The 16,723-nt window shown below is 43.2% G+C and overlaps 1 protein-coding gene across 2 annotated transcripts; it reads left to right on the top strand.

Moving 5' to 3' along the window:
- The first annotated feature begins 1,673 nt into the window (after positions 1 to 1,673).
- On the top strand, positions 1,674 to 16,217 carry LOC147103199 (ribonucleoside-diphosphate reductase subunit M2-like). Of its 2 annotated transcripts, XM_085962603.1 has the most exons (10): positions 1,675 to 1,913; positions 2,006 to 2,080; positions 4,445 to 4,594; positions 5,356 to 5,472; positions 5,964 to 6,097; positions 7,523 to 7,617; positions 9,333 to 9,466; positions 12,124 to 12,228; positions 13,767 to 13,880; positions 14,315 to 16,217. In XM_085962603.1, the coding sequence occupies exons 1-10, from the start codon at positions 1,830 to 1,832 to the stop codon at positions 14,465 to 14,467; spliced, it is 1,161 nt and encodes a 386-aa protein (XP_085818729.1). In that variant the 5' UTR covers positions 1,675 to 1,829; the 3' UTR covers positions 14,468 to 16,217. The 2 variants fall into 2 exon arrangements, with proteins under 2 accessions (XP_085818730.1, XP_085818729.1); XM_085962604.1 differs by lacking the exon at positions 4,445 to 4,594 and having other exon boundaries at positions 1,674 to 1,913.
- Positions 16,218 to 16,723: the final 506 nt, after the last annotated feature.

A 16,723-nucleotide genomic window follows, 5' to 3' on the forward strand; every position in this document is an offset into this window, starting at 1 on the left:
AATTGTAATCCTACACATATCATGAAATATATCCCCTCACTCGGTAATTGTATTTTATTTTCCAGGAAACAAAAATAATTAATTTAATTTAATTTGAAGAGAATCTCAATCATTGGGGTAGATTTTCCTGAACCTGCCGGGAAGAAGGCGGGACTACAACTTTCGGGTTTTAGACCCGCCTACATCGACGTCCGGCCAATCCGCGCGATTTTCCCTTGATTGACCTGGGCTCAGCAGGCCAATTAAGGGCCACCCGGCAACAGGTGATGTCACAGACTGCAATTTCATCTGTCAAGAGTTCTTGACAGATGAAATATCAGTGTTTCACAGCTGTTTGAGGCTGTGAAACACTGACAGTCTGAGTTCTAACATGAGTCCTTCTGCACAGACTCAGTTAGAACTCTCAGCAGCACTCTAAGCTGAAGGCTGTCACTTTTCACAGATCGCAGTCGTTCAGCTTTAAGTGCTGGCTGAGTGATGGGCTCCCGACGCCTACAGGAAGAAAGGCTGTTAAGGTAAGTACAGGTAAGTAAAAGTTCTTTACACACTTTAGACACACCAAACACACTTACCTTTGCACTCATGCACCCATCACTCACCTGAGCACCGACATCGTGACCCCTCCAAGTCCTTCAACCCGACGGCCCGCCTGCTCTAACCTGGAGTGGTTTGGAGCCATCGGGAATCCCACACGATACCCCTCAAAATAGGGATTAGGCTAAAAAGCGCCTGTTAACTACCTGTTAACAGGCAGTTAATTGGCACTAATCCCTTCCCGCCTGGTTTTGGCGGGTCCCAGTGCGGGGCGGGTACCCGCCGCCCCTGAAAGTTGCGTGGGGCGGGGTTTTGGGCGGGATGGTGTCGGGACCCCCAAATTTGGGATCTCCCCCCCCCCCCGAAACCCCGCCTGACGGCTCCAGGAAAATCTAGCCCATGGTATCTGCATGCATTTAAACACCAATTCACTCTGAGAAAGCCGAAAAGTCTTTAAAATCAGTGGATGTGGAGAAACTGTTTCCACTTGGGTGTGAGTTCACAACAAGAGTGCATAAAAATAAGAGAGCCACTAACAGATCAAATAAAGAATTTAGGAAGAATTTCTGTGGAGAGTAGAGAATATGGGACTTGCTGCCACATGCAGTGGTTGAAGCAAATCGCTTTGATGCATTTAAGAGGGGGCTTGATGGCTGTGTGAGGGAGAAGGGAACAGAGGGATACAGCAGCAGGGTGAGACGGGGTAATTAGAGTGGAAAGAGGTTTGTACCGAGTAAAAACACCAGCATAGATCAATTGGGCCCAACAGACTGTTTCCAGGCTCTAGATTGTATGTAAAGAGAGACGATTTGCGATGCTCTCCCCCTGGTTTTTCCAATTAATTACGAGTGTCGTTTTTACAGAAATGCATTTGCTTTTTTTCCCCCTCTTTGCTAAATAATAAGTCCTCCTTGGAAGCGCCAACCACCAATGCAAGCTGTACCCTCAGCACTGTCATGTTCTATTGTAGCGGTAATAGAATGTTGTGTCACAATCTTCCGCTTCACGCTGATTCGTTATTAAAGCTGGACAGGCATTGTGACGTTTAGGAATATAGTAATCCTATTGGTTGCAGCGAAGTAATGGGGCGGGGTTGGATGTTGGGTGCTTGCCCTGCGCGGGAGCGTTTAAAAATGCTGAGGAGCGCAAGGACAGTGGGTATATTTCACAAGCGTATTAGGGTCATTTAGTTGTTTATGGACATAGTATTTGTTGCTCTATTAGTCTTAACACTTTGAAATTACAATACTATCGTAACTTTGTTTTTAAAGAGCTGTAATTTTTAAAGCCCTGTCATGTCTGCTCGAGCTCTCCTGTATCAGAAAAATCAAATCCCCGTTTGTCCTTCAAAACCTCTTCATGAAGACCAGGAAAACATGGTAAGATTTTTTTTAAACCACCAAATATTACGTTGGGGGAAGTGGCTAAATTTGAGATTGTAATTTGGAGTAATGAATCCTATTTTTTTTAGCCACCGGCGGCGATCAAAACTCTAGGTCTGGCATCGAAATCCGCGCGAAAAATGATGACCGATGTTCGAGCTGCGGTGAGTTAAAATGTGTAACTTTTTTTATTCGGGAGGAAAGTAAGTCCATGCTGGATTTTTTTTTTTTGGAACCTTGCGGTTGGAAATGCAAAGCGCCAAGAAGTAAAGGTTTCTTCTCTTGTGTAACTGCTTCTAAAGTCCAATTAACTGGCTGGGAGTGAAAGACCGCAAACTCAGCATTTTCCTTTTACCAGTCTTCTGCGATGCTTGCTAACTGCCCTTGAAATTTACAGCTGTCTATTTCATATTTTATATTAAATTTTGATTGTTTAATATAGAATGTGGTAGTGTAGTGAGTCTCTAATGTTGACCAATTAGTTTCCACTATTAGTCTGATAACTATGTGACGCTATGAATCAATCCGCCCCAACACTCCACCAAGCCCACCTACTTCCACCTCCTTTAATATCTACCCCTGCCTCCGCTCCCCTGTGCCTTCCTTACCTCCAGACTTGACTATTTCAAAGCTCTCCTGTCCTGCCTCCCATTTTCCACCCTCCATAAACTTGAGCTTCTCCAAAGCTCTGCTGCCTGTAACCTAACTCTCTCCAAGTCCTGTTTCACCCATCACCCCTGTGCTTGCTGATCTACATTGGCTCCTGGTTTAGCACTGCCTCAATTTTAAAATTCTCATGCTTGTTTTCAAATCCAGCCATGACCTTGCCTCATCCTATCAATGTAACCTCCTACAACCCTCGGAGATCTCTGCATCCCTCCAATTCTGGCCTCTTGTGCATCCCCTATTTTAATTGCTGTGCCATTGGTGGTTGTGCTTTCAGCTGTCAAGGCCCTAAACTCCTGGAATTCCCTCTAAGCCTCTTTACCCCTCTCCTTTTAAGACACTCCTTAAAACCTACCTCTTTGATCAAACTTTTGACCATCTGTCCTAAGATCTCCTTGTGGCTTTGTATCAAATGTTGTTTAATTTAAAACTCCTGTGAAGTGCTGTGGGATGTTTTACTATGTTAAAGGTGCTAAATAAATACATGTTGTGGGCTTTTGTCACTGATATTGGAACTGCAAGCAGTGCTGAAGGTGATTGCCCTACTATGAAAGTATTGTCTGATCAGTGTTAACAGGGCTATTGATACATGTAGTGGTTACTTGGAACCAATTCCTGTATTCCTTTTCCCACTGTGGGGCTATGCCTCTGGGACCAGGGGGACCATCTGACCTGAAGACTCCTATTGCCTTTCCATTTCCTCCTTGAGGCTATGTTGAAATTAGGCAATTTCTGTGGCTATTGGAAGATGTGAACCCCAAGTCTGGTTCTGGGTCTTTTTGGGGAGGAAGGAAAGTGCTGTATACAATGCATGTCTAAGGAAGTGAGGGAGATTAAATTGAGAGTGGGTGATCTGCACAAAAACAGTTTACTTTTGTGTGTGAACAAGGCCAGGAGAGACCAACTAGTAGTTTTTTTTTTCATTTTAAAATTTTGCTGACTGTCAATCTGACTTCCTCCTTAATGAGATCTTCATGTTGTGAATGAATTTTTAAATATAGGTACTGTCATCAAAACATAGCAAAAATGGAAGTCTAGTCATTGTCTTTGATTTTGGGAATGCCAGAATTCAAATCAAAACTGAGATTTCCAAGATGAGCATTCTGAATGTGTAGCTGTGTGAGGTGAGCATTCTAAATGCGTAGCTGTATGGATGACTGTTTACACAGCAATGTTGAGAGCAAAGGTGAATTGAACTTGTGCTAAGTTAGGTGTTTGTTAAATAATCTCCAATCATTGTCACTAAGTTGCCTCTGCAATTTCCCAGTTGCTCTGCCCTTAATTGGACTCTCTTGGTCTCTCTGTACAATTTGCTGCATTGTTGGTGCAACCTCCTCCAGTAAATGGGTGAGTGCTATGGAGGTTTGCTATTGCCTTGAAGCTAGCCTAATGTGAGATACAGTATTGAGGAGAGCATTACAAGGTGGTCTTACTTAATTGCAAGTTACTGTAATATGGTTGCATTGTGCTAGCCATATTACTAACCATTTTTAGGAAAGTATTGCAAATTGTTAATCTTTAGTGACTTGAGTTTTTTAATTGAGTGTTAATTTTGATATAGTTCTTGGGTGCCAGCAAAGATGAACATTTTCGGGCAGAGTGCTAATGTTTGGCAGTGGCTTAACTGCTTACCTCTCCCAGCTGAGTATGTATGAGGTTGGTGCAACACCGGGAGCCTCGCTGTGTACAGTATTGACCCTGGGCGTATTGAATCTGGCACTGAGTGCTCAAAAGCAGAAAGCTTCCATTCTCAAGCACTTGTGTTCCTAGCTGTGACTAGCACCAGATGTTTGCCAGTAAAAGAATGCACCTTAATCTTTTACAGCATGCTTCCTTTGCATAATGACACTTTGAATTTGTAGACTGACATGAAAGATCCGAAAGCTGCAAAACTTCAGGATGAGCCCCTTCTTCGGGAAAACCCAAATCGCTTTGTCATCTTTCCCATCCAATACCATGATCTCTGGCAAATGTATAAAAAGGCAGAAGCATCGTTCTGGACTGCCGAAGAGGTAAATACATGGCAGGTTGTTAGGGGAATATCTAGTTGGGTGTGAAGGTCAGTAACAACCCAGCAAGAATTGTAGTTTTTCACAGGATTTTTAGGGGTGTAATCAGTGGTTACTTCAAAATATTGGCAATGGCTACATGTTACTGCAACTGAAGCTCGGAATAGATCTGCTCCAGCTACTGCAATTACTGATAGTAATCTCCCAACCGCTCTGCTGTAGTCAAGTCCGACTGACAAATGTTTATTTCGTAAAGTGTGCACCATCTCTTGGAATGACGATGAACTGGAGATTGCTCCCAGGCTTCAGCAATGCAGCTCTTTAACCACTAAAGGGGGCAAAGTGACCTGAAGTGACTGTTGTCCTCGTACTATAAGGGAGTGCCTTTTTCCATAATTGAATGGCTGGCATTTGGAGACGTCCTGATGCATTGTAGGCTTAATATGTTGTACCACCATGACCATTTTAATTTTCAAGAGCTTTCATTTGCACTTGGGGAAGTGAACCCTCTATTGTATAATTATTGCACCAGTTAGTTATGGATGCTGAAGTCATTTTGGGTAGCTTTTGTATACATATGCAAAATTTGCAGGGCTACAGAGGAGTGGGACTAGTTGAAGTGCTCTTGCAGAGAGCCAGCACGGGCTCGACAGGCCGAATGGCCGCCTTCTGTGCTGTAACCATTCTATGATTCTATAGATGTGAGACATTGGTAAGATTATTTCTTCTCCGTTTGATTTTGTAGGCCTTTTCTTTTCTTTTAGGTTGACTTGTCGAAGGACTTGGCACACTGGGGATCTCTGAAACTGGATGAAAAACACTTTATTTCACATGTTCTAGCATTCTTTGCTGCCAGTGATGGAATTGTAAATGAGAACCTGGTATGTCTGCATTTGCATGTTAAAATTGTTCTACAGAATTTCTAGGGCGGTATGACTTTCCCATTATTGGTACTGTAGATACAAGATGTGAGCCAATTCCAAAATGACTTTTCAAATGGGAAAGGCCCTGAGATTGAAGTCCTGTATCGCTGCTGGGGTGTTTGACTTGCACGATCACTATAATTGGGCAGGTAGTTGGGTATGTTGCTTTTATTGTAAAGCTGCTTTTCTGTACATGGTAACCTGTTACAAAAATATCGTCCAGTTGTGTAGGAATTTTAAATTTGACCAGTTGTAGGTTTAAATATTAAAATGGTGACACCACCCCCCCCCCTCCCTCCCTCCCTCCAGAATTTACCCAAAAGGGTTTATTGCTTTGTAAAATACAGTTCTGGTTCATCTCGCTGTGCAAGTATTGGAACTAGGCTCAAATCACTAGCCAGGGTTTGCAGCCACTCGGAGCTAGATTATCCTTTTTTTTGCCTTTGTAGGTGGAGCGATTCAGTCAGGAGGTCCAAGTCACTGAAGCTCGTTGTTTCTATGGTTTCCAAATTGCCATGGAGAATGTTCATTCGGAGATGTACAGTCTCCTTATTGATACCTACATCAAGGATCCCATTGAGAGGTAGGGAATCAAGGGTTCCATGTGGACCTTGAGGCTTGTCTATAAATGTGTCACTTGTAGCAAGGTTGTGTTAGTAATTCATTTCTCTGCCTTATCACAAGGTTTTAATTTTTGGGAATGAGAACATAAAACAGGAGCAGGCTAATCAGTCCCTTGAGCCTGCTCTGCCATTCAATAAGATCATGGCTGATCCAATCTTGGCCTTAACACCACTTTCCTGCTCTCTCCCCCATACCCCTTGACTCCTTTGTAGTTCAAATGTCTGTCAATCTCCGCCTTGGATATATTCAATGACTCCGCCTCCACAGCTCTCTGGGGTAGAGATAGAAGATCCAATGTTGCCTGCCCTTCAATGGGGAAATTTATCTCTGATCTTACTGCACATAAGCTTTAATATTAGTTCTGTAGCCATAATGCAAATTAACTAAATGGCCCTCCTTCCTCTGGTACACAATCCTTCTCCCCCACTGGGACTAATTGATCCGATTCTTGATATTGAAGTTCTCTACTCTCCAGGTACTATGATAGTCAGGGTTGGGTGATGGGTTGAAGTTTCTGCAAGACTCGTTCTGTGATTCATAGCAGCATATATTAGAACCATGAGTTATTAGCCTGTCTTGCTGAGACAAGATGTAGTGTGCCTATTCTAGTCATGAGTGATCTTTATTTGCATTTATACATTTTAAGAAATGTGAATAATGGAGAAAGGAAAGTTTTATATGGGATGATTCAACATGAATGGAGCATGTTGACTCCTGATTCTTGGTGACTAAAATTTACAGAGCAGCTGACCCCAAGTTCAAATCTAGCCTGTACTGAATTAGCTGACCTCAGGCAGGGTTGGGAGATGGAGTGCCAATGTATAATTGGCATTGGTGCCCCTTGGCTAAGGTGGGTTCCCACTTGACTTTTGGGATACTTTCTGGAAGATACACATTTCTGGAGCGATTGGATGAGGACAAACTCTCCACCACCCTACTAGGATAATGCTGGCTCTCACTGCCTAGGCCTGCAGAGACTATCATTTGCAGTATGGGAGAGCTGCTGGTTCCTGTTCTCCAAGACCCCTCTTCAGAAAGTGAAGGGCTCAGTGTGATTTAGCTCCTTTTGTAACATCAGGTAAAGTTAATGGGCAATACTTGCTTATTAAGCAAAACACAAATTGGAAGAGAACAATTTCTAATTAACTTGTAACTTATTTTAACCTATTGATGAGAAGTTATGCATTGGCTGTGTAAAAATACTGGACACAAATATTCTAGTATCCTGCAGGTTCTGTAATCCAATGAGGAATATTTGGAATTATTTGCAGTCTGTGTGGGCAGTCTGAATAAACTAGAATAACCTGTTTCTTAAACTTGTCGTATGAGAGAAATATTGGAGACTATCGGTCTAATCTAATATGGGTTCCATCTTGCTCTTCAGGGAGTTCCTGTTTAATGCAATTGAAACAATGGCATGTGTCAAGCAAAAGGCTGACTGGGCCTTGCGATGGATTGCTGATCAGGACTCTACATTTGGTACGTGTCCTAATAATTCAGGAAAAAACATGTACATCTTCAAAGGCATACTGGTTATAAAATTACTGTAGTGCATGTTCTTTGAGATCAAAGATTTTGATGCCTCGCAGTCCTGTATTAATGAAGCTTTGTCCCTGAAACAATGAAACTGCATTAATGCTAACCTGTTTAATTTGCCTCATTGGAACGATAAAACTAATCTCCAGGTTCATTTGCACTAGGTTTTTTTTTTCTATCAATACTAAATGAGGGTGAAAGACCTCGCTAGATCCATGTGCAGGTGGAAAAGACCAGCAAATTAAATCTAGATCTCGGAAATGCTGCTGCTTGTATTTTTTTCCCCCCAAGCAAACTTGCCTAAAATTCTTCTAGAAATAACTGCTGGTTTACCAGTGTTTCCTCCCACCCCACCCCGCTCGCTTAAAAAAAAAAAAAAAAAAAAAAAAAATACCTCAATTGCTTTAAAGTAGCAGGGCTGAGACATACAGACCAGGAAGGTAACAACAACTTGTATTTATATAGCGCCTTTAATGTAGTAAAATGTCCCAAGCATAGAAACGTTACCAAGCCATATACAGTAAGGAGATATTAGGACAGGTTGGGCAAAGTAGGTTTTAAGGAGGAGAGGGGCAGAGAGGCTTAAAGAGGGAATTCCAGAGTTTTGGGCCTAGGCAGCTGAAGGCATGGCTGCCAATGGTGGAGCGATTTTTAAAATTGGATGCACAAGAGGCTAGAATTGGAGGAGTGCAGAGATCTGGACTGGAGGAAGTTCGAGATGGGGAGGGGCAAGATCATGGAGGGATTTTAAAACTAGAATGCGAATTCTAACATCTGTGTTGCTGAACCAGGAGCCAATGTAGGTCCGCGTGCAGGGGTGAGTGGTACGAGTTAGGACACGGGCAGCACAGCTTCGGATGAACTCCAGTTTATGGAGGGTGGAAGATTGGAGGCTGGCCAGGAGTGCATTGGAATAGTCAATTCTCGAGGCAACCAAAGCATGGATGAGGGTTTCAGCAGCAGATGAGCTGAGGCAGGGTCGCAGACTGGCGATGTTCCAGAGTTGGAAGTAGCTGGTCTTGGTGATGGAAAGATATGGGGCCGGAAGCTCCGCTCCAGTTCAAATACCATGCCGAGCCGAGCTTGCGCTCTATCAAGTTCAGCCTCAGCCGGTGGCCAGGGAGAGGGACCGAGTTGGTGGCAGGGACCGAAGACAATGGCTTGGGTCTTTCCCATATTTAGTTGGTGGACTCAATCCTTAGTGCTAGCTGGTAGACTGCACAGCCGTATTGGCTTTACCCTCCTAGGTTCCCACTTTCAATTTGTGGACTTTGGGTGCATCACTTGTTCAAATGAGGGCTGCCACAAATTATGATCAGTCTGTGCTATGTATTAATGCAAGACTCTTGCTTTTTAGAGTGTTGCACTTAAATACAAAGGTTTCTTTTATGGTTTCTTATTTCTGAATTGTTTCTTGCTATTGCTTGCTTTTTTGAAGTAAGGGTGTGCTCTCCTACAGTGTTACAGAGCAGCTCTGGTTGGATTGGGTCTCCGATGCTTTATTGGGACACTTGGTGTTCTGATTGGCCATGGATATCTTCCCATTTGACTGACTTGCCTTGGGCTCTGGCTGAAACATGCAAATTGTGTGCTTAAACCTATAAGTTGCTCGCTCTCTCATCTCAAATACACTTCTCTTTGCTCTTATTCCCATCTAGGGGAGCGAGTGGTTGGCTTCGCTGCTGTTGAGGGAATCTTTTTTTCTGGGTCCTTTGCTGCTATTTTCTGGTTAAAGAAGCGAGGCTTGATGCCAGGCTTGACTTTCTCCAATGAGCTGATCAGTAGGGATGAAGTAAGTGCAAGGCATTCTGCTGCTGATGTGGTGCAGGGTGAATACTGATTGTGGAAAAGCAACAAATTAGACTTTAACCAGTCCTGTATCAGAGGCTTTGTTTTGTTCAACTGTTTACACACTAAACAATACACACTAAACCACACACACTAAACCATCCAATCAATGAGTGTATAAAATGCCAATTACCATACTAAGGTGTAGAAACAAGCAGCTGGTTGCATATTCCTTTAGACAAATGGTCATTGGGCTCTAATAAGTTTCAAAAGTACTTGGTTTCACTTCTTTGCCCCATGTTTGAGTGAAACCTGCTGTTGGCAGATCCCGTTCATAAATCTTTTTCTCCTCTCGTATTTCTTCAAAATGCCTGACTTAACTGTTCTGAAATACATAACTCTTGCTGAATATCAGATTCAAATTAGTTAGAGCATACATTCAGCTATACTTACAAGGTGTGGTCCCAGTTTATATGTCCCCTTTGTTAAAATCTAGGAGCTTTCACTGCAGTGAGGTACCGAGTGGGATAAAGGGGAAACGGGACTCCTTAAATAGAGGGCGTTGCGGCTGATGTAATTTCATCTGGAACAATTGTGATGTAACGAGATCAAAGATTTGTGTAGCTTTTTTGGTGGTGGGCAGCAGAACTGGCATTTTGGTATGAATTGGTATAGATGCACTGCAGCAACTCGCCAAGGCTGCTTCAGCAGCACCTCCCAAATCTGTGACCTTTTCCACCTAGAAGGACAAGGGCAGCAGGGAAGACCACCACCTCCAAGTTCCCTTCCAAGTCACACGCCATCCTGACTTGGAAATATATCGCCGTTCCTTCATTGTCGCTGGGTCAAAATCCTGGAACTCCCTCCCTAACAGCACTGTGGGAGTACCTTCACCACACGGACTGCAGCAGTTCAAGAAGGCGGCTCACCACCGCCACCTTCTCGCGGAGCAATTGGGGATGGGCAATAAATGCTGGCCTTGCCAGCGATGCCCACATCCCATGAATGAATTTTTAAAAATGAGTAAACACTAGTCTATAATATTCAATGGTATTGCTATAGTTACAGCTGCTGCTTGCTGATGGGGAGAATACTCTTTTTAAATTGCTTGTGGCTTGCAGCACAGTTTAGGGTTTGTTTTTGTATGAATTATGTATTCCTCACAGGAGAACCAGTGCATCTGTTAACATTTGAACTCGATCCAGATATTTAACTCTTGTGACCACAGGATAATCTGCCTCCATTGACTAGTATGTGCTTCCTATCAAGTGAAACTTGACCTTGTACATCCTTGTACCTAGGATGTAGTGTTCCCAGGGTGAACAAGTAACCCTATTAACTATGATATGCCCACTGGAAACAGTATGTGTTACTCATGTAATTCCTTTCTTCTATGAAAGAAGTTGGCAATGGAACATTAGCATAGTGGTTGTTACTGGACTAGTAATCCAGAGGCCTGGACTAATGATCCGGAGACTTCAAATCCCACCATGGCGGCCGGAGAATTTAAATTCAGTTAATTAAATAAATCTGGAATTAAAAAAGCTAGTATTGGTAATGGTGACCATGAAACTACTAGATTGTCATAAAAGCCCATTTGGTTCACTAATGTCCTTTTTTTAGGGAAGGAAATCTGCCGTCCTTAACCTGGCCTGACTCCAGACCCACAGCAATGTGGTTGACTCTTAACTGCCCTCTGAAATGGCCTCACAAGCCACTCTGTTATCAAACCACTAGGAAAACAGCACGCTGACTGCAGGCCAGGCAACATCTGTGGAGAGAGAAATAGTCAACGTTTCAGGTCGAAGCCCTTTGTCACTTTTTTACTGCATGTTTTTTTTTTAGCCATGAATAGGCAGACAACCCAGTGATCAAGCTTGAGGGGCTTTGCTCTTTCAGTTGCATAATACAAATCGCTTCAAGGACACCCTCAAAGCCTCCTTGACAAAGTGTAACATCCCCACCGACACCTGGGAGTCCCTGGCCCAAGACCGCACAAAGTGGAGGAGAAGCATCCGGGAAGGCGTCGAACACCTCGCGTCTCTTCACTGGGAGCAAGCGCAAGGAGCGCACGTCAACCCAAGCACCCCACCCACCGTCTGCCCCACCTGTGACAGAGACTGTAGGTCCCGCATTGGACTCATCAGTCACCTGAGAACTCATTTTTAATGTGGAAGCAAGTCATCCTCGGTTCCGAGGGACTGCCTAAGAAGAGAAGACAAATGGCTTGCTCCTAAATCAAAGCTGTCTTTCAACCAGGATATGCTAATGTCGACACTGGGTACTTGTTTGAACTTTTTTTGATGACATTTCATTAGAGATAGCAACCAGCATCTCCTGCTGCAGTGGCATGCTGATAGACATCAACATTTCACAAGCGTGAGGTGTCTGTGCCACCAGTCTAGATCTGATAAGTTTACGAAGACTGACAAAAAGCCAGATGACTTTCTGTTGGTTTCTCTCAATAGCAGTCGATTAAAATTGTTTTGGCTGGCGGTGTCTTTTTTTTTTAATGGCCTATATAAGCTGACACTTGTCAGATTTATGTTGTCTGTGGGAAACAGATGCATGTATTTGTAGGAACATGGCTTTCCTTTTTTGGGGAATTAATCTAACTGAAATCCCAGTAGTAACCTTGTTTTGGTTCATTTTTTTTCTCAGGGTCTGCATTGTGACTTTGCCTGTCTTATGTTCAAACACTTGGTTCACAAGCCCTCAGAAGCAAGAGTTATAGAAATAATCACTGAAGCAGTGAAGATTGAACAGGTACTGTTTGTCTGAGTGCTTGATATCGTCTTTCCTTTACTTAATAGTGACTTATTAATCCTAAGTTTGGGGAAAAATAACCTTTTTTAATGTCCTGGGGGAGAAATTGAGTTGCTTTGTACCTCCCAGGGGGTGCAAATGTCCTAGCGCCTGGACGCGGCGCCACTAACTCCTGCCTTAAGGTTAGCGGCGGCGGTAGCCGGTAGTGCCCCGCTTCACTGCTGATGAGGACGTCCTCGCTGTGTGCAGCGCCCCATTTGCGCCCTGGCCGCAAACTTCCCTTGCGTCCCCTGAACTATCGCCGGGCGATGGGACTGACCGGATCGGGGTGGTTTTGCAGTGGCTGTAGCCGGTGCTACTTAAGCATGCAGGTGCAGCAGGCGGTTAAGAAGGCAAATGGTATGTTGGCCTTCATAGCGAGAGGATTTGAGTACAGGAACAAGGATGTCTTGCTGCAGTTGCACAGGGCCTTGGTGAGACCACATCTTGAGTATTGTGTGCAGTTTTGGTTGCCTTATCTGAGGAAGGATGTTCTTGCCATGGAGGGAGTGCAGCGAAGATTCACCAGACTGATACCTGGGATGACCGGAATGACTTATGAAGAGATTGGGTCGATTGGGCTTATATTCGCTGGAGTTTAGAAGAATGAGGGGGGAATCTCATTGAAATGTATAAAATTCTAACAGGACTAGACAGACTAGATGCAGGAAGGATGTTCCCGATGGCGGGTGAGTCCAGAACCAGGGGTCACAGTCTAAGGATAAGGGGTAAGCCATTTAGGACAGAGATGAGGAGGAATTTCTTCACCCAGAGAGTGGTGAACCTGTGGAATTCTCTACCACAGAAGGCAGTTGAGGCCAATTCATTAAATATATTCAGGAAGGAGTTGGATACATTTCTTAAGGCTCAAGGGATATGGGGAGAAAGTAGGGACAGGGTACTGAATTTGGATGATCAGCCATGATCTCATTAAATGGCAGAGCAGGCTCGAGGGGCCGAATGGGCCTACTCCTGCTCCTATCTATGTTTCTATGTTACTTAAAGGGCACGTGTCGGGCACCTATTTTTATTTTGACCGACTGCCAGCACCTTCCCACCTTTAACATTTCTGTGTGGTGTGCTGGCTGTGATTGCTCAGCCTGGCACTCCTCTTGAGTGCCAGACTTTTTCCACGACACCCTGCTCCCCGGTGGTCCAGCTGGGCCCTGGGGTGTGCAGTGCTCTGCCCTCCCCTTTAATCAGGAGAGGAGGCCTGCAATGACCGGTGCTACGTGCCACTGTGACATTGAGTAGTAGTGCCCCAAGAAGGTGGAGTGCTTCCAGTAGCGCTCCACCTCTTTGGGAATCTACTACTGAATTTTTGTAACTTTTTCGGGGTACCAAATGGATGCTACCCAGGTTTTTCCTTTTAACCTTTTAGCCATGTCCACTATATAAAGGACACTAAAGTGACTTTAAATGGTGCGTAAGGATTTATTACTCTATCGTTGCTAAAGAAAAAGCTGCCATAATGTTAAATTGTATGATTCTTTTGACAGGAGTTTCTGACTGAGTCTCTCCCCGTGGACTTGATAGGCATGAACTGCACCCTAATGAGATGTTACATTGAGTTTGTAGCTGACCGCCTGTTATTGGAGTTGGGTTTCTGTAAGGTCAGTATTTACTCCTGCTGTTAGTGCAGGAAAGGTTTGTGCACATTAATGTTTCAAAGTTTTTGATTTTTGAGTTTTTAGGCCAAAACCTTATCTTCTCCACCATTACCTGCAGACCCAAGACTAGCACGCTTTCACCTGTTTTGGTACCTACCATGTTAATTCATGGGGGTTTTGAAATAAAATGAGTGCCACTTTTTGACTTGGTGTTCTGTTTAAATTGAACTTAAATTTTGTTTTGTGAAATTATAATTGAAAGCTTAGTTGCATGTAACTATGCAGAGGTGATGGTTTGAGCATATTGGAAGACTGGGAGGGGTAGAAGAGGATGTGCTTCATGACCATTATTTTATTCTTGCTCCTTAGCTGTCACTGAGAACAAATGTGTGAAAAGACTGAACTGTAACCTGCTTGACCCATTTCTTTCACTTCAGATTTTTAAAGCCGAAAACCCTTTTGACTTCATGGAAAACATTTCTCTGGAGGGGAAAACCAACTTCTTTGAAAAGAGAGTTGCTGAGTATCAAAGGATGGGAGTGATGTCAAGAGCAGAAGACAACAACTTCACACTAGATGCTGACTTTTAGTCTGAATGTTGCGAAGCATCAACAAAGCCAGTTGGAAAAGCTTGGAAACCAGAGATGACCTTTTTTATGTTGTTTTGGGTTTGGCCACAAATTTATGGCTGGTTATTTTAACTGGCCTTGAAGCAGATCTTGCCTGAGAATATTCTGGGTTATTTTGTTTGGACAACAGCCAGATTTATTACATTTTAACATCTGGGTTAGGATCTGTACTCTGTTTGATGAGCATTTAAACCAAGCTTTTTTTCTGTACCTATTTTTGTAGCCAAACTTAGTGGATGTGCTGTGATAATTGTATCTAGGTCAATGATGGTAACTGCAGCCAAGGTGAGCCACCTATATCTGCCACAGTCAATGAGTACATCACACAGCGGAAGTCTTGCATGTTTAAGTGCCCCATATTATGTAATGGAGGTACTTTTTACTTGCGTCGTACTTGTGACTTCTGGATTCCTTGCGCAAGTATGATGGAGGAAAATCCTAGTTCAGAAGCCTCTTGGCACAGGAAATTCATCGCCAAAAGTGGGATTTCTGATCAGTGCTGGAATGCACAAATACTACAGGAAACTTTTTTTTATCCGGCACGGACGGGACTGACGTGGTGCCGGTTCATCAAAAATTCCGGATAACCGAACGTTATAGTAAAAGATACGGAGCGGAGAGCTCTGCTAAGCAACAGGGTTTGTTTTCAAAACAATGGCCACAAGTTGCAAGCGTCTCTGTAGCTTAGCAACAGCTGCAACCACACCCTTGCACAGCAACACATGGAGGAAGGCAAGTAATAAAAGTTACCTGAACCTACTCCTGAATTTTGCCGGTTAACCAAGATTTCTGGTTATTTAGGTGCCGGTAAATCGAAAGCTTCCTGTACTTTTTTTTTTAAATAAATGGCTTGGAAGCAAAATAGCCCAAGCTTTAAAAGCCACTAACCTGCAGCAGCTGTTGAAACAGAACTGTGCTTTAGTGGGTTTCTATAGCCCATGCTCTGAACTTCTTGGCATGCTGGGCTCCCACTCTTCAAGCTGGTGTTAAAACCAGCCTGTAACACGACCTAAACTTGTAGTTTTTAAACCCCTGGTTCCTTTGGCGTCTATCAGAACTATATTGTGACTTTTTTAATGAAACCCATAAGTCATGTTTTAAGTTCTTCATTCTCGAGTTGTGGAGGCTACATTCCAAATGTGTTACGTTGTTGTGGTGGATGAGCCTCATTTGGTTTGATCTCTGGTGGAACAAATTGGTGCTAGAATAAGTTTGTATTTTAGCTTTCTGTCTGAATCACACTTATTTATAGCTGATTTATGAAATTTAAGACTAAATATCTTTTGAAAGTTGGTATAACTAAGCTTTAATGAATTTTTTTATTTTGGTTAGTAAAACCATACTGTGTGCATTTTTATCAGTAACAAAACAATACATGTACAAACTTGACCTTTTTATTGTGGGTGGGCGAGGGATGCAATGTCTTCATGTGGCTTCCAGTCCTGGTCTCGGTGCCACACGCCTTTCTGGGCCATATGGCGATCTGTTCTTGGGCTTCCACTAGGGCTCTGATGCCTGCCGTAGCAAATGCAAGAAAGATCAACCTGGGGTGAATGAGCTTTGGGCAGGAAATGAATTATTCTCTCGATGCATATCTGCATTCTCCGTACTCGATACTCGACTAACCCAGTTGTTAATATTTGAGATTTAACCTGGATGTGTTTTTAATGCAGCCTGTCTACAATTAAATAAAATCAGTCTTCAAAAGTAATTTGAATATGCAGTTTCCTTTTGGCAATGAAGCATTCTTGTCTACTAAAATGCTTGAAAATGTATTTGCTTGTGCTGTTCTCCTATCACTGAAATTTATGGCATTGCTCTACTATAGTATCCCAGTAGTTATTTAAATGAATGTAGGAGACTTTTTTTTTTTTTTTTTTTCCTTTTTTTAATGAAGTAGCTAAATCTATGCTGGGGTGCATCAACTTTAAGATGGCACCACTACTAAAATTCCGTGCTGTTTTATACTGTCACTTTCACATTAATAATAAAGTGGCAGTATAACTCTGTCCCAAGCCAAGCTAGAGTTCCCTGCCAGGAGGCCATCTGAAGAGTTGGAACCAAAAATATTCTAGCTTCAACTGAACCATCTGTCAGCCACCAACTAGAGATACTGTTGAATAAGCTTCCTTGGGAATTGCTGTTCTCAGTTGACCTCAATGGAACATGGCTATGCAATATGATTTCTATAATCTGTTTAATTGGTTGTCACTCAAG

This window comes from Somniosus microcephalus, chromosome 20 (assembly GCF_052327205.1).
Source record: "Somniosus microcephalus isolate GS21.2 chromosome 20, FLI_Smic_1.0, whole genome shotgun sequence".
Classification (NCBI taxonomy): Eukaryota; Metazoa; Chordata; class Chondrichthyes; order Squaliformes; family Somniosidae; genus Somniosus; species Somniosus microcephalus.